Source organism: Notolepis coatsorum, assembly GCF_963971535.1.
Source record: "Notolepis coatsorum genome assembly, chromosome: 2".
NCBI classification, from domain to species: domain Eukaryota; kingdom Metazoa; phylum Chordata; class Actinopteri; order Aulopiformes; family Paralepididae; genus Notolepis; species Notolepis coatsorum.
Window position 1 is genome coordinate 15562181 of NC_140166.1, and position 24163 is coordinate 15586343.

At 46.1% G+C, this 24163-nt stretch overlaps 1 protein-coding gene across 1 annotated transcript in view; it reads right to left on the minus strand.

Moving 5' to 3' along the window:
* Positions 1 to 5938: 5938 nt before the first annotated feature.
* LOC311223287 (docking protein 2-like) overlaps positions 5939 to 24163 on the minus strand; it is a 103466-nt gene continuing 85241 nt past the window's right edge. The window contains exons 7-9 of the mRNA XM_084308080.1: positions 9896 to 9997; positions 7221 to 7415; positions 5939 to 7109 (exon numbers count right to left, since the gene is read on the minus strand). Coding sequence (XP_084164206.1) covers positions 6594 to 7109; positions 7221 to 7415; positions 9896 to 9997 — 813 coding nt within the window. The 3' untranslated portion in view covers positions 5939 to 6593. The remainder of the gene's footprint in view (positions 7110 to 7220; positions 7416 to 9895; positions 9998 to 24163) is intronic.

A 24163-nucleotide genomic window follows, 5' to 3' on the forward strand; every position in this document is an offset into this window, starting at 1 on the left:
AGGTCCGCCTCTGTATATATATATATATATATATATATATATATATATACAAGACAAACATCTTGGTTGGTTGTACAAAGAAAATTGGTTCCCGCAGGGATTGATTCAGTTTCACTCAAACTCGATATTTCTGACACTGAGATACTGACATAATTCAGCATTCATAGTGAGTTCCTCCTGGAAAGAGTCGATATGGCAGATTAATCATGAATGAAGATGAAGGGAAGCCAACCCTGACAGACAGCGGGGGTATTACACTTTGGTGATTTAACACACGGTCCACCACCGCTCCCTACTGGACAGAAGACACCACTGCAGGGCTTGGGCTCTTCAACTCAATGCAGTCACGTTAGGGAGTGGATTTTCTTCATAAATATTGAGAAACTCGTCCAACCTGTTAACATTCTGGAATCTGAATAGACAGCAGAATTTTCTGTTTGGTTCAGTGGGGCAGCAGATTGTAGAGGAAGTCAGGTGTCTGACTGACAAACACACTACATTATATACAACTTACTTTTTGATCAGAGTTATACTACCAAGAATGTTTCAAGCTGATCAAATATTTGTTTTAATTAAGAGGGTTATACAGTAGTATTGGGGCCAAGCATTGTGTCACTTCTGCGGTGTGTGAGAAAGTGAGCCTGGCCCTAGTATTCTTCATGAAAACATTATCTGCTAATCCACTGTAGGTAACCACCATGCTAACCTACTATATGTAACCACCATGCAAACCTAGGTAACCATGTTAACCTACTGTAGGTAACCATGCTACCCTAGGTAACCATGTTAACCTACTGTAGGTAACCATGTTAACCTAGGTAACCATGCTAACCTACTAGGCAGTGGCGGCTCGCCACTAGGGGCGCAAGGGCGCCGACCCACCTGCTGGCCAGCTGCTGTTAAATCAGAGAAGAAGACAATAAAACTTTTTCGTTTTTGTGTTTTATAGCCCTATAAATAATATAAACATGTTTAAAATGAATAATATTTACTCATTTTAAGTATGTTTGTATTTCCAATGCACAATATAACGTTATTATCTAAATTAAAAAAACATCGTTTTCATGAGCAGGAAGTGACGTTTTTTTTTATTTTTTCGTATTTCTCGCCCGGGCTAGAAGCGATAGTGCTCTGAGTGCGCGTCACAGTTTGATCGCTGTCTCCGTCACAGCCAATCAGTGCATACGGCGTTGTGCGTTGAAATATGACTATTATGTTGGAATCCGAGCGCGATTTGAAGCGGTCTAGGCAGCAGCGTGAACTTCCGTGAAGAATTTCCATAGCCGCATTTTCGTGGAGACGCTCTCTGATTGGCCGACGCGATGCCAGTTTTTTTCCATAGCCGCATTTCTCGGGTTGGAGAGAGAATGCAACACAGCAACAGCAGTTGAGTCGACTCGTCAACAACAACAGCAACTACACTGAGCTTAGGCACTCTTTCAAAGTTGGTTAAGGTTAGAGTTTGTCTTAGAGCATGGCGATAGAACGCCAGGTAGTTTGCAGGCTGTTCGAGGCGGAAATGGACAAAGACACAGCTCTTCACTCACACAGCTTGTTGGCTAACAACAAGCTATATATGGATGCAGTGTGGAGGGACATGTATGGACAATGGATGGACATCAACACAGGCTGGATGGACAATGCCATGGAGTGGATATACTTTATCAACAAGCCAACAACAAGGTAGATTAGCGATCTTAACTCTAGTTTAATACATGATACGTTGTCTACTGATGCCGCATAACGTTGTAACGTTACAGCTACTGCTAGCTGTTAGCTCCGTTAGCTTAGCTGGCCACTTTTATAATTACTGCATGGAAACGGAGTAACGTTAACGTTTAAACGTTATGTCGAGGTCATACAATACTACAGTCGACATAAGGTTAACGTTACCCCGTTTCCATGAAGTGTTTAAATAGCAGCAATCTTGTTGAAAATGTAACTTTACTAAAATGCTCTCTCTCTCTCGCTCTCTCTCTCTCTCTCTCGCTCTCGCTCTCTCTCTCTCTCTCTAATTTCGCCGCATGTGGGACATAACCACTCAGACAATGAATGGTAACTTGTTTAAAATAACGAGCTTTACAAATGTGTTTATTATTGAATGGATCTGACATCATCTGAGAGAGAGAGAGAGAGCGAGAGAGAGAGAGAGAGCGAGAGAGAGAGAGAGCTGTGCTGTTTGTGGTGCTGCTGATGCATAATGAATGAATGGTGAGTTGTTTAAAATGACAACATACATGTGTTAATTATTTGATTTGATTGATCTGAGAGACAGAGAGAGATTGCTCCAGAGCATCTCAGAGCATTACATTTTCAACTCGACCTATTAACGAGAACTGCGACCTACAAGGCACCAGCGCCAGCGGCCGCCACTGCTACTAGGCCTATAGGCAGGGGCGTAGCTGGAGATTCTGGGCCCCATGAAAGAATCAATTTGTGGGCCCCCAATCTATTAAAAAATGTGGGGCCCCCAATCTATAAAAAAATGTGGGGCATTTGCTGGGCCCTTGGAATCATCCTAACCCCCCCCCCCCCCCAGCTACTCCCCTGCACACACACACACTCTCTCTCTCTCTCAAACAGAGAAATCAAAAGAAATCAGTACATTACAGAAGGAATTTCTTGTACAGTCTTGTACAGTGGGTGACAATATTGTCACAAGGAAAGATGAAATTACATACCTAGGTTTGCCAGGAAATGCTCAGAGAATTGTTGCATATATAGAACACAAATGTTCTAGAATGTTCGATTATGATATCATACTGTGACATACTCCTCCTGTAGTGTGAAAAAACATGCATTCTCATAAATATTACGATCAAATCTATTTTGTACTTGATGATACATTTGAAATTGGTTTGGTTATGATCATGTTATTAGTGTGTGTGTGTGTGTGTGTGTGTGTAAAAAACTAATTAATAATATAATTATTATAAATGTCTCTCTCTGTATATATCTCTGTATCTCTTTCTTTCTTTCTTTCTTTCTTTCTTTCTTTCTTTCTTTTACTATTACTAAATAAGATAAGATAAGATATTCCTTTATTGGTCCCCTTGGGGAAATTCAGGCATCATAGCAGCATGGGGGGGGGGGAGTGGGTGGGGGTACAGGTAGTAAACAACACAGTGTACAGGTAGTAAAAACAACACAGGCAGTGTATAGATATTATATATCTATATATATATATATCTAAATGTCTAAACCTCGGTCTATCTAGTGTGTGTATACACCAGTATCACTGACTACCACGGCAAGCCTATAGAAAATGATTCTATTTAATAATAATAATAATAATTATTATTATAAATGTCTCTCTCTCTGTATCTTTCTTTCTTTCTTTCTTTCTTTCTTTCTTTCTTTCTTTCTTTCTTTCTTTCTTTCTTTCTTTCTTTCTTTCTTTCTTTCTTTCTTTCTTTCTTTCTTTCTTTCTTTCTTTCTTTCTTTCTTTCTTTCTTTCTTTCTTTCTTTCTTTTCTTTCTTTCTTTCTTTCTTTCTCTCTCTTTCTATTATATTACTATTATATATCTATCTAAATATCTAAACCTCTGTCTATCTAGTGTGTGTATGCATGGCATCAAATCAAAGTGTGTGTTGCCTGTATTGATCAGTCACACTATACCCCCATTCAGCCGTAATTGTTCCCTGCTGGGCCTTTGTTTCATGGTGTGAATTAGTCATTGACATTGACATTGACATCACATTGCATTCTGGGAAGGAGTGTAGTTCCCTTATCATTAGCTGAATTCACTGAATTCTCTTCAGAGGCTCCTGCTGCAAATTGGTAATGACTGTACCAGAATGTTTGATAGGACATTGATTGAAAACTATCGTCTCAAATTTGACAATTGATGGCTTATTTTGAAGGTATGAATCTGTAATTTGACATTATGTAACAAAAAAAAAGAGAATATTCTGAGAAGGTGGAGCTAGAAACTCTAGACCTCAGGGGGTTAAACTGCCCCTGGTTGCATATGAGTGGGTGTCCCTAAAGCACATAAAATAATTTGACAAATATGAGGGGACCCTATTGTACATTATTTTATGGGTAAGGCACAACTTAATTTGAATCACCCGTTTTTCCACTGGGAGCCAGTTTAGTTGATTAAGTATAGCTACATCCAGGTGAGTGCGGGTAGGAAGCTTCATCACTACTCTAATCATTTTATTTTGGGTAGTCTGAAATGTATTTTTTATTCTCTGCGGTGCACTACTGTACCAGAAGGGGGCAGCGTAGTCAAAATGACTCTGGATCAGGGCACCTGATAACATCCTTAGTGTTTTACTATCCAACATCTCAAACTTACGTGCCAGGAGTTTGGTCTTTTTGCTTATTTTAGCAAGGGCTTTCAAGGCCATAGCCTCCCCTGTGAGATGTTTGTCTAAGGTGCATCCTAAATAAACTACCGAATCCTTACCAGCAATGACTGACTCTCCTACCTGGATCTTCAATCCTGGGGACTTTCGCAGCTTTACTTTGGATCTAAAAAGTATGGCCTCAGTTTTCCCAAGGTGGAGAGACAGCTTATTGTCGGCCAGCCATGTTCCCACACTCTGAAGCTCCTTACTTAAGGTCTTCTCTACCTCTCCTAGGTCTTTGTGAGACACAAGAATGGCATACAGGCAGATTTCATGTCATTAATATATAATAAAAAAAAGTGTGGCCCTAGCACACTCCCTTGAGGGACCCCACAGCTAACATTCTTGGGGGAGGAAAGGGTACCATTTATATCGACCATTTGGGTCCTACCCGAAAGGTAGGAGTTTACCCATTCAATTGACAACCTCATCTCCAACAACGATGAGTCCATTTACCGGCAGGGCAGAGCAGTGAGGTGGTGCTCAACCAACAACCTCCTGTTCAACACCTCCAAAACCATGGAAATTGCCATAGATTTCAGGACTTCAAAAAAAGAAAACACAAGCTGAAGGGCATAGTATACAGCAAATTACCAATTAAGCAATGCAAACGGAAATTTGGCCCCATAATCACTCATGCGATCCGGATATGGCGCGAAACACAAAAAAAATATTCTACTCTACATAAATGGCATAATCATACTCCCTTATTCAATAACAATGCACTCTGGATAGGAAAACAACCTATAAGATTCCCTAGATGGGAAAAGCAAGGCATACACTCATTAGGAGACGTCTTCAATAAACAGGGTTTTTGTAGTTTCAAGGAAATACGCAAAAAATTTAATCTCACCAAGTCCACATATTACTTTTACGCACAGTTATTGGCATGTTTGAAGGCTCACGGTGTTCCATTAAATATACCAATTGTACACCACAGATACCACAAATTCTTCTATGAAAGAGAGACATCAAGAGGTTTTGTTTCAGATTTTTATCATCAATTACTAACGTCCTCATATGAAACCCTCCACCTAGACTCCGTCTGGAGGAGGGATATACCAGACCTGGAAAGTGATTTTGATTGGCAAGAAGCCTGGACTCAATCTTAACTATATTCACAGGACATACTTGACTCCTATAAGACTGAAAAAAATGGGTCTTATACAAGACTCCAAATGCTCCTTATGTACAAATGGGGACGAGGGGACATTTATGCACATGTACTGGGACTGCCCACCAGTTAAGATATTCTGGAAAGAGGTGACCCAGCAACTATCAAATCTCTTAACTTGGAATATACCTGTACACCCCTCTGTACTACTGCTGAATGATGTTTTTGAGTGTGCAGTACATCCACAGCTAAAGAGATTGGTTTTATCGGGTATCACAGTGGCTAAAAAGCTGATAGCATCACGATGGTTCCAACCGGAAAAAATTTGCCGAAAGGTCTGGATTATTACATATCTCGATGTGATCTATCAAGAAATATCTACAGCAAGAATTTTGGGTCTCAATGAATCCAAAATGACATTGTGGTTAGAAGTGGTGGAGAAAATAAAAGCTAGCATATAATGGTAATGTCTGGTTAGGAGCAAGGGAAAGTGGATGGATTATCCGGAAGGGGGGGGTACGAGCTGGAGCATATGTGTGTAGGTTTTTAGATAACAGGTATTTATAGGTGACCATGCTAGCCTAGCTGTAGATAACCATGACTAGTCTTAGTCTTCACCTCTTGCAAGGTGTCATGTGACCTACACACATAGAAAAAGTGTTAATCAGAATGCTGTTATGCACACATATAACTCACAAAGCTAAATGATCAATAACCACAATAATGTAGCCTGCATTAATGGTGGGAGTTTTGAAACCACTCCATGAAGAGGTGCATGTTATAGGTTATAACTAAGACATTCTAGTAGCTCAGACTGTATTATATCACACATTCTCTTCCATTACAGCTGAAGCTGCTCTGTCACATTAGATTGTCTCCCTTCAACAGATTGATTGTCACACAAAAGATAACTGTCATCCAGTTCAGATCTGTTCAGTCTGTTCACCTCATTCCAATCATTTTTATTGCAGTAAAATGGGATTGTCAAGCAAAAAAATATATAGATACTTTGAGTTGCTGTATCAACGTAATATCGGCAAACACAATATTGCGATATCTTGCTATATTGATTTCCCCCCCACCCCTAGTGTGTGTGTATGTGTGTGTCCTCGTCTCTTCTCTCTTATCTATCGGTCGTCTTCACCCTAATGTTATCATACGTTGAATCCTCCTCCTCATCTTTGTTGGTGTTTATTTCAGCAGAAAAGGCTCTCTGTGGTGGCTTCGGTACGGCGTAGTCATCTTTCGTTGGGTCGTATGGGTACTCGTGAAATTTAGGATCAACCGTTCCCAGCATCTTCCAGGCGTGACCTCTCACCTCCTCCGGTTCATCGTACAGGAAGAGGGCGGCATTCTGTCCAATGATGGCGTGGCCTTCAGGCTCATCGTAGATATGTTCTGCCTTGCTGTCGTTCCCCTCGAGAGTTTCAGCAATGCCCCGGAAGTCTGATCTGATCTTCGATTCGTCAATGCTGTCATACAGTGGATCATGAGGCTCCTCCCCCAGCCCCATGGCCTGATGGGTACTCATGATGCCTGCCATGATGCTCTTAGCAATGGTGTCGAAGGGGAGAGAGTATTCTGGCTCCTGCTGCAGGGGAAGCTGGGGCAGAGTGGCTCCACCAGAACAAGGGGAACGTCTGTCCCCTCTCTCCCCTCTCTCCCCTCTCTCCCCTCTCTCCCCTCGCTCCCCTCTCTCCTCTCTCTCCCCTCTCTCCCCTCTCTCCCCTCTCTCTTCACTCCATTCTCTCTCTCCTCTGTCCGGGAAGGGGTTGGGGTTAGGGTCGGTGGGGGTGTGGGGGTTGTGATCGGGTGGGGTGTTGGGCAGCGGGCAGCTGGGGATGTGCTTCACCAGGTTCTTGCGGAGGGGCGAAGCTCCTCGAGTGTCCAGAGTCAAACACTTTACTCCTGTTAAGGCCTTGTCTACTGGTGGCTCCAACCAAGACTAGAGGAGAGGAGAGGGGGAAGAAGAGAGAGGAGAGGAGAGGGGGAGAGGATATAAGAGGAGAGGAGGAGAGGAGAGGGGAGAGGGTAGAAGAGGAGACGAGGAGAGGAGAGGGGGAGAGGATAGAAGAGGAGAGGAGAGGGGGAGAGGATAGAAGAGGAGAGGAGAGAAGAGGGGGAGAGGATAGAAGAGGAGAGGAGAGGGGGAGAGGATAGAAGAGAAGAGGAGAGAGGGGCGGGGAGGGAGGAAGGAAAGTCAGTTCAAATTAAGTTTACTTATTATTGTTTTTATTATTATTACTATTATTAATAGTTGTAGCCGTAACAGTCGTATCAGTAGCCATAGACGCCTGCGTAATAGAGCACTCGGAGCATCTGCTCTCCCACTATTGAACTTGGGGGAGCAAAGGTATGCTCTTGCTCCACCACTTTTTGATCATATGAAAAATATGATATATCCCCTCCCAATATATAAATCTAACCATAACTACGTAATTTCAATCAAATTAATAATACGCAATGACACTTAATAGCAAGTTTTTAAGTTTCCAAAGATTGCGACCCCCCCCCCTGCCCCCCCCATATGGTTTGATCCAGTGCCTTCCACCCCCAGCAGACAGTGGCGCACGGCGCTGCAGGTAGGCTGAGTGTAAATAGCAAAGGCCACCGAGTGTGTCATTGTGGCAGGCAGGATTTTCCAGTAAGTTGTTCAAACAAAAGATTATGTTAGACATGTCTTTATTATTGAGTCGTAGAACTTCTACGACCACGCAATACAATAAAAGTGTTTCACGTCCCGAAATGCCATCTGGTTATACCGTAAATCCTCTAATAATAATAATAATAATAACAACGTTTCCCTCTGGTTGGCGTTAGCTTTAGTGCTAGCCGCTAGCTAACGTTGTCATAATTATCTAGATATGTGGTGTCAGCTGGATGACGTTGACTTCGTTTGCAAATGTTAACGTTCGCTATTTATATGGCAGACGAGCAGGGCCGGATTAACGACGGCCGCGGCCCGTGGGCCTCTAGTGACGAGGGGCCTCCAAATTTTTTTATTTAATTTTCTTATTTTTTCTGGAGATCGATGTCATGACTGTGCACTGCAGACTCAGGGAGGAGGCAGAGAAGGAGAGAAAGAGACAAGAGTTACAGGTAATGGAAATATATCTTTTTTCTCTTTCTTATTAAAAACTTGGCCTATTTGAAAGGAGATTGATTTAATAAAAATAAATGAGCGAAAAATCAATATACAGTATACAGTATATATATATATATATTAATATATTATTATTATAGTAATTGGCTATCATACTGCAATATAAACTGAGTTTTATAGTGAAAAGAGCAGCTTTATTAGTCAAGATTGAAGGCTCTATATTGCAGACCCCCTCCAAACAAACCCCTTGCCTGTCCCAAAAAAAATTAAATAAAAAGAAATGTATCAAAAAAAATATATATATAAATCTTGCACCCCCACTTTCAACTATAACTAGGTGGCCATATCAGTAGCAATAATCACAGTGGTAGTAGAAGTAGTAGTAGTAGTAGTAGTAGTAGTAGTAGTAGTAGTAGTAGTAGTAGTAGTAGTAGTAGTAGTAGTAGTAGTAGTAGTAGTAGTAGTAGTAGTAGGCAGTGGTGCAGTCATAATATGGGAACTGCCCAGACGCCACGTGCACGCGCATACATGTTCCCTCGCTTGCGCACAGAACAGATGATTATTATGCATAACAATGTTTTAAATGTAATTGTAGTTACAATTTCTTTAATTGAATTAACTTAAACTAGAAAAGTAAATACAAACTAAATTAACAATGTAACTTAGTTTACAGAAGGACAGTTTCCTTCAGACTGAAGCACAACTTAATGTCTCATCCTTCCAGTCGGGACCACAGATCAAGCAAACCCCCACCAATTGGTACAGGGCTTGTATTTTGGTTTGGCTCTTCTCGTTGTTATGCTATCGGTATCCTATTATTATGCAAAGTCTAGGTGATAAGTGCCAGCTGGGTACTTAGCGCACGGCGCGACGAGTCCAGTGACAATTGTGAACGCATTTTTGTGTGCGCACGTGCACATCCGTGCGCGATTGCGCGCACTTCTGCTCAGCGAACTACTAGGACGGCGTCTTACCCCGTCCTACCACCACTGCACCACTGGTAGTAGGAGTAGTAGCAGTAGCAGCAGTAGTAGTAGTAGTAGTAGTAGTAGTAGTAGTAGTAGTAGTAGTAGTAGTAGTAGTAGTAGTAGTAGTAGTAGTAGTAGTATAGTGGTAGTAGCAGTAGTAGCAGTAGCAGTAGCAATAGTAGCAGTAGAAGTAGCGGCGGCAATAACAGTGGTAGCATAAGGTGGTAATAGTAGTACTATGCTGGCATGTCAAGTCAAGTGTTCCTTTATTAATCCCCTTGGGGGAATGCAGGTGTCATAGCAGCATGGGGAGGCTGGGGGGTACAATAGTAATAGTAATGGAGCAGAACCTACTAGTTGATTGGGGTGTTTGTTTTGCTGTGGGGGTGAGGGCTGCAGGGTCAGGTTCTGTAGAGCTGGTGCATCATTCACCAAGCTGTACACACCATCAGTTGTCTGGAGAATACCACAGTCACACCATCAGTTAACCTGGCCCGTTAATCACACTTCCCATTTGGGAAGTCGTTCTTTGAAACTGTTTGAATGAATGAATGATCATTACATTTATATAGCGCTTTTCTCTAGACTATAGACTCAAAGCGCTCACCCAACCTTGGGCTACGCAGGCTCAATGGCTGCCATATACTGGCACCAGGCACACATCACACTACACAATGGCTGAACGGCTCAGGAGACAGGGATTGATGTCAGTCAATTAAGGGGGGAGGGATGATTAGGTGGCCTTGATGTCAGAGACACAATTGGGAATTTGGCCAGGAACGTCGGGGAACCCCCTCCTCTTTGCGATAGGCTTCCTGGGTTCTTTAACACTTCGGTCAGTCGGGACCTCGGTTTTAGCGTCTCATCCGAAGGACGGCACTCGCAGCTGTACGGTGTCCCTATCACCGGAACAGGGGCATTGTTACTGACAAGTCCAAAGGACAGAGGGGTATCAGGATTGGGCCTGCCCTGGTATAAGTAAACAGCTTAACTAGGGATGTCCGATATTATCGGCCTACCCATATTATTGGCCGATATTGGCATTCAAATGTGATATCGGAAATTATCTGTATCGGTTTTCAAAAAATATAAAAAAAAAATCCCATTTATTTAACATTTATTTACTCAGGCAAGCAAGTAAGAACAAATTCAGATTTTATTTATTGTCAAAAGTATGCATAATGTTGTGTTAATTCCACAACAAGATATATGTAATGTTAATGACCTGAAATTATTCAGTTTTTTGGGGGGGGGGAAACCCTGCATATATCGGTATCGGTTGATATCGGTATCGGAAATTAAGAGTTGGACAATATCGGTATATCGGATATCGGTAAAAAAGCCAATATCAAACATCCCTAAGCTTAACCCTTTCACTACCACTCTACCAAATGGTTAACCCTTTCACTGCGACAATACGGAAGGTTAACCCTTTCACTGCCACACGACAAAGGGTAACTACCACACTACAGAAGGTTCTGTATTCATAGTGGCTCCGCTCGGCGTCACTCATGCACTATCCTCGCATATGTGCACGCGCACTGAATAAAATTCCACAATGTACCTTTATCCCAGTATTCGTCTGACCACACCCCTCGTTAGCTTACCTTCATAAGCAGGTGTGTGGTCACCTGCTCTTCTCCTTCTCGCTTTCACCACAAGGAAGTGCCTTCGGTAGATCCCCACTTGACGTGTTGTTAGTTGAAAAGAGTTGAGACGTGTTTACATTGTGCTTAGTTTTTTCTTCTCTCATAACTATTCAAAAGGAAAAAGCTATGTCATAATGTCTACTTCGGAGAGTAGACCCACTCTTCACCAGCGGTTCTCCATTCCTGCCTCTGTCGTGCGTACTGGTGCGGGGCTGCTGCCACTTTCGTGGTTGCCGACCCAGCCCAGGAGACAGCCGATGGATAGTTTGCCTCTCCGAGGAGCCGATGCATCGGTGCCGTCGCCCCGGCGGTGGCATGATCTCGACTCTGGTTCCTCTGGTTCCAGGGAATCGTCCGTTGTTGAGCGGCCGGTTCTTTTGGTTCCAGAGGATTTGCGACGCAAGCTTTTCGCGTCTGCCCGTTCACGTCGCAAGATGGTGGCCTGCAGACGCGAACGGCCTGGGTTTGGGGAATTTCTGGAGACCAGCGAGGATGCGTCGGTCTCTGCATGTCCGATGGAAACTGAGGATTTCATGGAAGAGTCGGACGGATTCTTGTTTGAAGGCCCTGTGGAGGCGAGTATCCCTCCTGTCCAGGAAACACCGGAGGGGGGAGAAATGTCTCCTTGGGGCGCCTTGTTCGAGGATGTCAGGGAACCACCTCGGCCTCTTCGGCAGGATGCCCTGCTATCAGCCACATCAGACTGTGGCTCCTCAACTGGTCGAAGCCTGCTGCATGTGAGGGATGCGGGTTCGGTGGAGGAAAGTCAGCAGGGGGAACTGCGGGCTTTGTTTCCCGAGCTCATGGCGGTAGCTGCCGCTGCAAACGGCGTGCCCCCGATGATCTCATAGGTCATCTCTGGCAGCGTCGCCCGGTGAGAGGGGTGGACGTTGTCTACCCATTTTTCCCCTCAATGGGGGCCTATGTTCGTCAGGGCCAGGCGGTGTCTCACATCATGGGACTTTCCCCCGCCTACGTACCAGTTACGCGGGTGTTGGGGTTGGTCAAAGGTATGAGAGAGGGCGTGCCACGGCTTGATAGGCCGATGGCCGCTCTCCTCTGTCCGGATGTGGTGTGGGAACCATTATGCAAGCCGGTTCTCCATGGAAGATCGGCTAGGCGATTGGCATATTGGGGTGACCAGTCATTTATCGCTGGTACATAATCGCTGGCTGCGGCTTCTAACATCGCGCACCTGGCTAGATTTGTATCGGGGATAATGACAGGCGGCACGGGTCTGACCTAGGTAAAATGCGATCAGATCACCCAGGCGGCAGGAGCTGTCCTGCATCTTACCCAGGTGCAGGCCATAGCCTCGGGGAAGATGCGCGCCCTGGCCACCCTGACCCAGCGCCACCTTTGGCTGGAGCAGGCTCGAGTGCCGGAGAGGAAGAGAGCCCCTCTTCTGACGGCCGACCTCTCCGATGCTGGATTATTCGGGAAGGCCCTGCAGCTGATGACCTCAACGTGCAGAGAGATGGCAGAGGAGCGGTCCGTGCTCCAGCCCCATTTTCCGCCTCCCGTTTTTGCCGGTGGAGTCAGAAGGCTTCCACGACGTCGAGCTCCCTCCGCCGTGCCTACCACTGCCTCCGCCGCCACTTCTGGCCCCTCCAAGAAGGCCAGGAGGAGAGACGGCGATTCTGCTGCCGCCGGCCCATCCACGACCGAAGGAGACGGTAGGGAATGCCGTGACCAGCAGCCGATCCACTACCGTCCCTTCGGGGCTTCTCGGGGTGGCAAAACCCGAGCGGCTCGAGGCGGCAGACGCCGCTAAAGTGACTTTTCCCCCTGTGGTCCCCTCTACACCCTCCCCGGCCCCCTCATGATTTTGTGCCGTAAAAAAGAAATAAAAAGTTCCCTAAAAAGGGGACTATATTATTGGCCAAACAAACTGTGTGTTTCTTCACTAATACATATGATGGGGTTGCGAAATGTGAATCTGCATTATTACATTGAGAGATGAGTCGTGTTGTGTTACGAGATTAAGCAAGGTCTGCAAGCATACACTCAGTCTTAGAAAGGTTCTATTAGCCTGACGCTCCACATGCAGGTAGAAGCTGGTGGTATGTTCCGTTGCTTGAGCAAAGTAATGTTGATCCACGACACTGTTGTGTTAGTTGCAGTAATACTCGTACACACACGTTCCACGGCTTGGCCGTTACTCTCTGTCGGTGTTTTGCTATGTACGACATAGAAAGCGGGTGTAGGATTCACACACACATGACTTGTTTTGTTATAAATCCTGTTCACATTCTGTGGGTAGTGGGCATTGTATTAGCTTATGCTATACTTTGGCTTTCTACCGAAGGTCTCAAAATGCTACAGTTGTTTTTGGTGTGTAGGGAAGAAGGGTTTGTGTGAGGGGGTGCCGAATAAACCCCTCCTTCCCACTTGATTGGTTTAGGAGATTTTTTCTCATTCTGCTGAGCCAGTCGGGGCCGAGCCGTTCAACGTCTTGGCAGGGGGGGAGGGTTATCTTGACACGACTCCTATTACAAACGGGAGTCGTGTACAGGGTTTCCCCCCGTCATAGCATATACGTTGCTATGGCGACGGCTTCCATGAGTTAAGATCTTTACGTAAGGTTTGTGGTGTTAAAGTGTCGGGTTAGAGCGTAGGGCAGGGATCGGCAATAGGCGGCCCGCGGGCCAACATTGGCCCGCCAGCAATAATTTCTGGCCCGTCAGATTATTTTGAGAATATGATATTTATTTGACGCACGGGAAATATTCACTCGGGACGCCAAGGTGTCTTTTATTGTGAAGCTGTATCTATCTACCGGCAGTCATCAAAAGCATGTCTGTCACTATAGCCAATTGAAATGCTAGAAATGGTCAGGTGGACTGGGAGAACCAATGGAATAGTCCCACCGGGCCCTGTGTCTTTCCCTAACACACTTTCACTTCCGCGTTCGAGATGCGACTCGCGAGCGAGTTGAAGAAAACAAAACAAACATCTTTGGATAGATTCTTTGCAACGGGGAAATATAACGCTTCTTTTAATAAACAGGAGCCATACTTAAAATACGGGTTTATCGTAACAGGTCGGTGATTCTTGCGTGCCGAGCCGACGTCCTCTCTGCATAATATGTGGCGACAACAACAACAACAACAACGAGGCAAGTTGGCAGATAAAGTAGCTGCATTCAACGCCAATCTGGAATTGGAGGGCGGCGAGTGGATATGACATGTTTCAAACATTAGCAGGGATTTTGGAGGACTTAACAACAAACAAGAAGGTATGGTGAGTCGTGTTTTCATGCATTCTGATCTGTTCATCACCCGCCGGTGTTCTGCAAAATTCTACTCTTCCTCGAATTCTGCTGCCAGCACTCCTGCGCGCAGAACACCGGCGCCGCGGTGATCTGCAACAGCTGAGAGCTGTTCATGAATGAATGGATGAGTGAGAACTTTGTTTGGCGGATTGCAGAGTGGGTGCAGTGCAGTGCGGCGCAGTGCACACGGTTGTTGGGGGGATGCAGACCAGAGAAAAACGTTTGTCTTTTTTCAATATCAGTATATTAAATTAGCCATTGTTTTTGATCCTGGCCCGCGAAGCAAGGGCTTGGGGAAAATCTGGCCCGCGGCAAAACCTAATTGGCGACCCCTGGCGTAGGGCTTACGGGTCTGCTACGCTCGATTTTATGTGTAAACTTGAGTCAGTTGGTCACGTGACTCACAGTTGACATGTCTTTTTCATAACTGCGACTCATGTGGGAAGGCTTCTGGGGAAGTTCGGTCTATACTCTTTGACAAAAGGAGTGACTGGATGTAAAAATGTAAACAGTTTTTACTCCCAGCTGTGCAGTTGGGTTTATACTGTTGATGCTTCTTCTTTATTATTATAAAGAGTTGGAGTTGGTTGCATCTCACCCCTCTTGTCGTTCCCCTGGGCGCCTTGGGGATTCAATGAAAGGTCTAAATAGCCTATTTATTGATGTGGATATACCCGACGCACACATAGTGCTAGTTTGGGATGTTCTGTTGGACATTAAGCAACTGACTGGCGAGCCTTGGTTGCTTGGGGTTAAAACAGCGTTTTTATAAAGCAACCGGGATGGGGGTTTTCCTCTTCCGACGACCTGTGTGGTTGTCGACGGATTCTCGTTCATATCGGGGGATGATGACAGAATGGATCTGAACATACGTAGAAGGGTTTCACGCCCTGGGGGTGGGCCGCCGGGCGCGGTTCGCACCGAACGTCTGGGTGGCGCCTTCTTTTCATGTCTAAGATCAACACGCATGTCTGCCCCTTCTCCTGGAGTTGGCAGATCGGCGTGGTTAGGGCACGGGACTGGTTCTGGACACACTGGATGGGTCAGTTGCACCGGTTGTCCGCCGGGGATGCAGATCTGCTGATCTGGTACCCTGAGGGACTTGGGCTTTTTTCAGGGGGAAAAATGCCAGGTCGGTCCGGGTGTCACAGGGTTAAGCGCTATGGAGCCCTTGTTGGGTACATTGTATTCTACACTGTCGTAATGGCTTACGGCCGTGCCAACCTGTACACGCCCGATCTCGTCAGATCTCGGCCGCCACGCAGGTTGGTCTTGGTTAGTACTTGGTTGGGTGACCTCCTGGGAATACCAAGTACGGGGTGTTTGGGGCTGGTTCTCCATTTCTTTCGCTCTTCTCTTACGCGTGGCGAAGAGGGGCCTGTTGGGGTGGTCTTTGACCTCCTCGGGGGACCCTGTGTCACCGGGCCCGGTCCGAAGTAATGTTTTTGTTGACCCGTAGGCCCGGGATAACCCTGTTGGAAACTGAAACACGGGTACTGCGGTGGTGCCGCAGGTACGTTTTGGAGTTTTTTTCCTGAGGGGTTATGGGACCGACCGCCGCATAGGGTAATGCCTGGGTGGTTGGTTCTCTGGTGTGTCGGTGCGGTGTCAACTCCCGGGTTGCCCGGTTGAGTGTGCCCCTGCACGTTCGTGACGTCTGCCAATTGTGTCAGCCTTCGCTTTGAGGGAGGTTTGTCATGGTGATGACAACGGCAGCATACGCCCCTTCCGCCGGGGCGGCTGTGTTCAGCTGTCCCCTCTGGCGCCTGTCTCGTCCGCAGTCTCCAGGCTCGGGTTAACAGCCTGTTGCCTGGTTTTTTCCCCGGTGCGCTGCCTGCTTCCGTGGTAAGTCTTGTTATTGCGGCCGTGCTGACTGTCTGTACTGCAGGGTCAGTGTGCCAGGCGGTGTACTATTGGGGGGACAGGGCCCGCTCGGCTGAGGGGCCTTTGTCCGAATACGCTGGCGATGTGGGGGGCGGGGTCACTAAGTGCCCACCTGGTGGGGTCTTGATGCTGGCATCATGGACTTCTCCGGGCCCCCGTTCCAGGGGGTCCAGTCCCTTTGGTGGGTCTGGGCCTTCCTTCGCGCTCCGCTGCTACGGCCTTGCCACGGGGTTGGGTTTGCCCTTGACCCCGTGATTCTGGGGGCAGTAACGAGGTTGTTCCCTCCGTTCGTTCCCGGGTGGCATGCGGGTTGTGCGTGTGTGTAGTCGTGGGGTCAGGCCACGGTCTGCTCACCCTGTGCGTTGAGTTGCTTGAGTGCCTCTTCGCACGGTCGGTTCCGTCGCCCTCCCGGGAAACCTCCAATAGGGGGGGTGCCCTCCATTAGGGGGGGTCGGGGGGGCTCGGCCCTCCCTATTCTGATGGTTGTGGGGGGCCTTCAGCGGGGTGTATTTGTCGGCCGGTGGCTCCCGCTCAGCCTCCCTTGTGCATGAGTGACGCCGAGCGGAGCCACTATGAATACAGAACGATAGGTTATGACTATAACCAAGTTCTGTTAATAGTCCGACGCCGCTGCAGCCCTTGATCTCACCTTGTGGTGAAAGCTTGGGAAGGAGGAGAGCAGGTGACCACACACCTGCTTATGAAGGTAAGCTAACGAGGGGTGTGGTCAGACGAATACTGGGATAAAGGTACATTGTGAAATTTTATTCAGTGCGCGTGCACATATGCGAGGATAGTGCATGAGTGACGCCGAGCATCACCACTATTAACAGAACTCATCGTTAACCCTTTCACTACCACACTACAGACGGTTAACCGGGTTAAGCGGATTATCAATAAATAAGGCTACGTTCACACTGTAGACAACAGTGGCCAGAATCAGATTTTCTTGCTCATATGTGACTCGGATCAGTTTATTTTCACGGAAGTGTGAACAGCACAAATCACATGGAATCTGATATTTTCAATGCTGATTTGGGCCACTTTCATATGTGGTCCTAAATCAGATACAGGTGTGATTTTTTTGCAATGCGACCTCAGTCTGAACAGTTATATAGGAATTAATATGATTATAGGAATTCATGCAACCTTTACTTCACTCTAGATTGACATTCATCACCATTCTATGTCAATACGGTGGCTTTTCTTATTTCTCTCTTAATAGACAGGTAAGAAAGAATATAAGAAACATAATAAGAGAGTATTGGTGAATGAGGCCCAATACAAACATGGAAGACCGCTGAGATGGTCAGTGGAGGGACAGGGAGGTGTTCACCTCACCAGTATTTGGGGTGATACTTATACAAGCAAAACTTGAGGGGACGTCTCATAATCGGTTTGTATTTAAAAGCATATTGGAAGAAGAAATGTATGTCTCTCTTTCAACTCCTCCTCGCCCCCATTATCATCTGTTCATGAATCAACTTATAAATTAAGCCATAAACAGTGACTTTAGTGTCCTCCATGGTTACGTTCATCTTAGTTATTGTTCATTTGCACATACGGGTCTGTTCAGGAGCGTGACGGGTTCACACTGGAAAGTGATATTGGCCACATTTTTTATTTTTATTTTTTAACGGTGTGAACAGCCAAACAAAAAAATCTGATCTGAGCAATAAATCAGAATTGAGCCCTAAGGCTTGCAGTGTGAACGTATGGTAAACTAATGAGTGATCAGTGTCAGGGGTGCCGGAGTCTGTGCAGACTTCTGTGGTAAAATCCAAACATAGATCATCAAAGATCTAATCAAACTGTTGTGTAAAAGTCTTAAAGAAACAGTCAAAGTGGAACAACAATCAAACTAAGGTATTATATTTAGGGATAACAGCTGCCTGAGTAAGACAACACAAGAATCCTCCCAACAGATTGTGTCCCGGGCCACTTAAAATAGCCGGCTGTAAAAGCTAAAATCTGAGTAGTAACTTATGTGTGTTTACTGAGGTAGAATGTTTATAACAATAGAACCATCTGGTTCCTAGGGTGGGACAGGAAGGATTTCAGATAAGTCCTAGCAAACACAATGAGGTGATGAGGTTAAAAGGGTCAAAGCGCCCATGAAGTGTTATCAGCTGCTTTACGGCCTGGGGGACACAAGGACATGCACCTAAACTGTTTGAACAAGTCAATCTTCTTCCCCTTTCGGGAGTGATTGCATCAATGTGAGACTATTAGGCTGGAGTCTCCTGAGACTCACACACACACACATTCACACACACACACACACACACATAGTTACACACACAGACACATAGACACACATAGACACACGTACACACACACACACACACAGACACACATAGACACACATACACACATTCACACAATCAGAGGACACATGCACACACATAGACACACATACACACATTCACACAATCAGAGGACACACACACACACACACACAAAATATAATTAAAAGTGTTTTACATTGTGGTAATAATTATGAAGTCATACTAAAACTGTATTATTGTAATTTGTACAAGTAATGTGTTTAAGTATGATTATCTGTGTTTATGTAATCAATATATCTTGAGGTTCATCAAAGTATTCAAGTAATGTGTTTAAGTAAAAATACAGGGAAAATATTCTCTGGGTTAATGTGAAGGGGGTTTGGCCTATAAGCCAAACCCCTATTTTCAAATGCAAGCTAAGCCGGCCTGGCATTGGAGGAAAGAATATGATGAGGTCATCACTCCGAGGCACTGGGCCTTGGGGATATAATGGGGTGTGATGGGGGGAAGAAGGACTCTGAACAACCCAACCGACACGACAAGACCTCTCTACCATCTCATCCACAAGGCAGCAGGCGGCAAGAACAAAGGAACTCTTTGGAGGGAAAACCAACTCTTTGTTATCAGCACAGAACAAAGACTTTCAACAACTAATCAACTATCATTCTCTTTAGTCTAGTTGTATCACTTACGGCACAGTGTTTTTGATCACAACTATAGCATTCTTATTGTAATTTGTATCAACTCTTAAACTTTGATTAAACAGCTGATATACTACCTTTTCCTCCTAATTCCTTCTGCCTGCACCGCTGAAAGAAGAGAAGTGATTCCCAGAGCTTTAAAGTATTGAATCACAACGCAGAGTACTAACGCAACCCGGTTCTGAGCAGAGCAGAACCGAAATAGCTTGGGAAATCCACTTCATTTTGGTGCCGTTTGACCCGTGAACAAGTGGCGGCCCAGGACGAGAATTTTTTTTTTTTTCCTACACTCATCGACCTCATCAGCGGACGACGGGGACACAGCTGCGGGAGCTTCGTTCTTGAGAGAGAGGTGAGTGTTGGAGGAGAATGGGCTGTTCTGTTCGAACAACAAGGGGTTGGGTAAAGCAATTGCTTCATGTGGAATTATGTGAAGTAGTTAAAAGACCTCATATTGTTGTAATATGATGACGTATTGGGTGCACAGACTATCTGATCATGGTGTAATGGGATTAGCGTCGCATGACGGCAGGTAAAAGGCTTTTCTGGCTAGGAAGCGCGGCGATCTGGTGTGTGCGACAGGGGCGCGTTCTGGGTATATAGATTCCCTAAAAATTATTCTCAGGAAGAGGGCGCGGGTAATGGTTGATTAAGATTTTATTGTTCTGAATGGGGGGAGAGCTGTGTATAAGAAGGGCTCTGTTGCTATTTAGAACATGCAAATCAGGTATGGTGAAGATGAGTTTGGCCCCTGCATGATCGGGGAACTTGGTCTGTGCGATTACAGGATTAACACGTAGTAATTAATAGAAGGTAGGGGCCGGCGTGTTCATGAAGGCTCAATAATGAATGGTTTGCTGACTGATCGCGTGATAGACAGGACGTATCTGCAGGAACCAATCGGCCGAATTAAATGAAGATATAATGTTCGTCCTTAGGCATAATATCGAATTGGGTCCGGAGATCCCGTTTTAATCTTGAGCGAAACCGGCGTGTTAGTTAACTGCGTTCGCTGTAATAATGAATAAGTACTTAAAAACAATTCGGTCGAGATGACTGATAAAGTACTTAGTGGAAATTCGATTATGGAGCTATGGTAAGCTTAAACATTCAGTGTAAAAGTGTGTGCGATTATGTTTGGTCTCGTGTTTACTGGTCACGCTGCCGTGCGACGTTCGAGAGACGATAATATGTGCGTGAATGGAGGTTTGTATTTTTATTTGTAGTTAGGAAGCGTGTATGATTGCAATGGTTGAAGAATGGCTATGGTTAGGTATGATTGGTGGTACGTATGAGAATATTGTTGTATTATTATGTAATTTAAGTCACCGGTTGGCCGTGGGGAAATGTAATGGTAACGCCGGTTTTCCGGGGCCCGTGGAACGCAGCAGCGGTTAGCTGTTGTATTAGCCTCTGAGGCGCCGGAGGATACGGCAGGACAAATAGGCATAGGGTCAAATGTATAAGGTCGATCGATAGTGTCTTGAGATTACGGGGATGTGTAAGGCACTTAAAAGTTTTTATATTCGTGGCGGATAAAATGGCTATATAATGTTTTAGGGGAATGGGATTATATGTTGCGGGGACCCGACCCGGAAGTCGTTCTAAGCTCGCCGGTGATGACGACAGAGGGGTCAAACTAGTGTTTTGCTGTTATGTTTTTATATTTCTATTTAGATCACTACACTGGCGTTTTGAGGGAAATAGGATTCTGTTGTGGGGAATGTGGTGTTATATTAACATTGCAAGGAGACGGCCCGCGCGGCGGGACGGGTCGATGGGTCGTTGGGAAGCGTTTTTATGGGATCATGGGTGAAGCTAAGCTAATGCTACCTAGCCGCGCTAACGGCTAAAATGGTCGCCGGTTGTGACGTCGTAAGGGTGCGCGGTCTGACGGCCCGCGACGTGGCTAATGAAGCTAGGCTAACTGTGCTGACGTCATGGCATGACGGGGCTCTCGGGATGTCTCGCGAGGGGGCGTCCATCTTAGCAGGGGCGCCGGCGTCCATCTTGGGAGGGCACCAAGCGTCCATTGTTAAGGGGAGGGTGGAGTTTATTTAGGAATACGATAGGGGGCGGAAGAGGACAGGATGGAGATTTTTGGATTCTGCTCACAGAACGTTTTCATTAGGGGGTTAGTGTGCTGGTAAAGTGAGGTTGGATTGTTGTGTTTTAATCTGGTGGTGGATTGTGGGGCCTTGGCCCCCCCTCCCCCTCGTACACTCTCTCTCACCCTCCCCCCCCCCTCCCTCTCTCTCTTTCTTTCTCTCCCCCCCCCCCCCTCTCCTTCTTTCCTTCTCTTCCCCCTCTCTCACTCGCTTTCCTTCTCTCGCCCTTCCCCCTATCCCTCTCTCTCTTTCCTTCTCTCGCCCTCCCTCCTCTCCCTCTCTTTCTTTCCTTCTCTCTCTCCTCCCTCCCTCCTCCCTCCCTCTCCCTTTCGCCTCTCTCCCTCTCACCTTCCCCCCCTCTCTCCCTCTTCCTTTCACCTCCCCCCCTCTCTCCCTCTCAACTCCCCTCCATCTCTCTCTCTTTCTCTTTCTCTTTCACCCCCCCTCTCTTTCTTTCCCCCTCACCTCTCCTCCCTCCCTCTCCCTTTCGCCTCTCTCCCTCTCCCTCTCACCTCCCCTCCCTCTCTCTCTCTTTCTCTTTCACCCCCCCCCTCTCTTTCTTTCCTTCTCTCACCCTCCTCCCTCCCTCTCTCTTTCACCTCCCCCCTATCTCCCTCTCCCTCTCACCTCCCCCCCTCTTTCCCTCTCCCTCCCTCTCTCTCTCTCTCTCTTACCCCCCCCCCCCTCTCACTCACTCCCCTCATTCCCACACCGCCTCTCTTCCATATATTTCCCCCCCCCTCGGCCCCCCCGAAACGCTTTCTCTTTCTCTCCTAGTTTGGGCCTGTATATAAATTTTTTTTATGGGTTTCAAACGCGGTGTAGTGCTAGGTATATTGTTTATTGCTGTTTACTGTAGGGTTCAAAGGCGGTAGGTTGAGTTTGGGACTTATTATGCGGATGTTGGTGTTCCATATTCAGTTTTATTGTTGTTTTTAGGGAATTTCTAGTGCTGGCAGTGGTATTGGCTGGCGTTGGCGCTACGCTTTGTTCGACAAGGCGCTCGTACTTCTTTCCTTGCATTTGGACAAGCTCCGGCTGGTAAGGCGGGGGCTCCGTGGCGTTCATGTTGGTGGGCGGTAAGTCGGAGCATAATTACTCTGCTCGGCTGCGCCTGCGATGGGGGTGTGGGTAGACAGTTCGTCGTGGCTCACTGTCTGCCGCCGCGCTTTGACGGGGATGCGCTGTGTGCGACTCGTCGGTGCTCGCTGTCACACTGCGCACATTTTTCATTTTGCCAGGGGTGCGGGGACTGCTAAACGTCATGGCGGGGGTGGGCTCGCTGTCTGCCACCGCGCATTAACGGGGGTGCGCTATGCGTGCACTCGTCAAAGGCTCGCTGCCACACTACGCGCGTCGGATTATATTGTGTGTGGGTATTTGGGTGACTGGTTACGGTGGTTGAGTGGGTTCAGGGGTGCTGTATGTGTGTGGCGGTGGTTGTGAGTGGGATGATCTTTGAATATCCTTGAGTAGGGGGCCCGGGGTTTCGCGTTCCAGGTTGCAAACTGGGGGTGATGCCGTGGGCCACAGGACGAGTTGACCAGTGGGATGTCATTGGTCGGCAGGATTTTCAATGTGGGGATGGTGTCGGCGGCCTGTGGTTATGAACGGGTTGTGTGACACTGTTCTAAATGCACGGGGACTTCAGTGACATAAGACACTGAAAATTGATTTCTGTTCTCGTGAGAAGCGCGTTTTAACACCTAAGGGGTTAGGTGTTACGGGGGAAATATAGTAACTGTGTGGGAGATTATGAATGGAAAATATGTATGTTACTGATATGTATAATGTAATATGAGCGAAATACATACTAGGCTTTCACGGACAGAAATAAATATAGTTACACATACACATAGTCATTTGCGAAGAACAATTAGAGTAAAAGTGAGATTATGCACCTAAATTACCATGTCCAATACAGATGTTTAGAAATGATAGGCTGTAAATAACAAATTTCTGATTGACCAACAGAAGGAGGAGGCTGGTGCAAAATAAGTTCCCCGGAGTTGTATTAAGGAGGATCATGACAACAAGATTGAGAGTCTGGTTTTCCAATGGAGACAACTGAAAAAAGATTAAGGCTGTGTCATTGATAAATCAGAAACGAAAATTGCACAAATGCTCTCAAGTGATCTTAGTATAGGAGATGCCCGACATTCCATGCTTAAAGACAAATGATGGATTGTGAATGGGAAATGTCACTGATAATTAAGTGTATTTTTTGCTTCTCTCTTCACAGCTGCTCCAGGACGGATGGCCAGCGCTGACAATTCCGAACCCCAACAGGGAAATCAAAGAGACTGTTGACAGTCAGGGGGTATAGTATCACAAGAGCGAGTTATCAATTCCTGTTTACACCAATATAGAAGTGTGAGTGAAATTAACTCAAGTTTGGTCAAAATAGTTTGAATACAGAGAAACTTGCTTTCCAAACGGTGACGTTACGAGTGTTGGAAGAGAGGTGAGAATGGAAAATACACAGATAGGAGCAACCGGAGGGTTAGATGCACTGACCATAGAAAGGGTTGACAATCTGTCTATTTCAACGACTGGAGATGTCACGATAAAAGTGAAGAAAAAATGGCCAAAGATATTCAGGCCATTACAGAACCTTGTGGTTAAAGGAGGCCGGTATAGAATGCGTACCCAAATTAAGAAACAGAAAAAGAGATTACGAAAGGTGATAAAAAGAAATAATGTCGGTAGTGGGGTAAT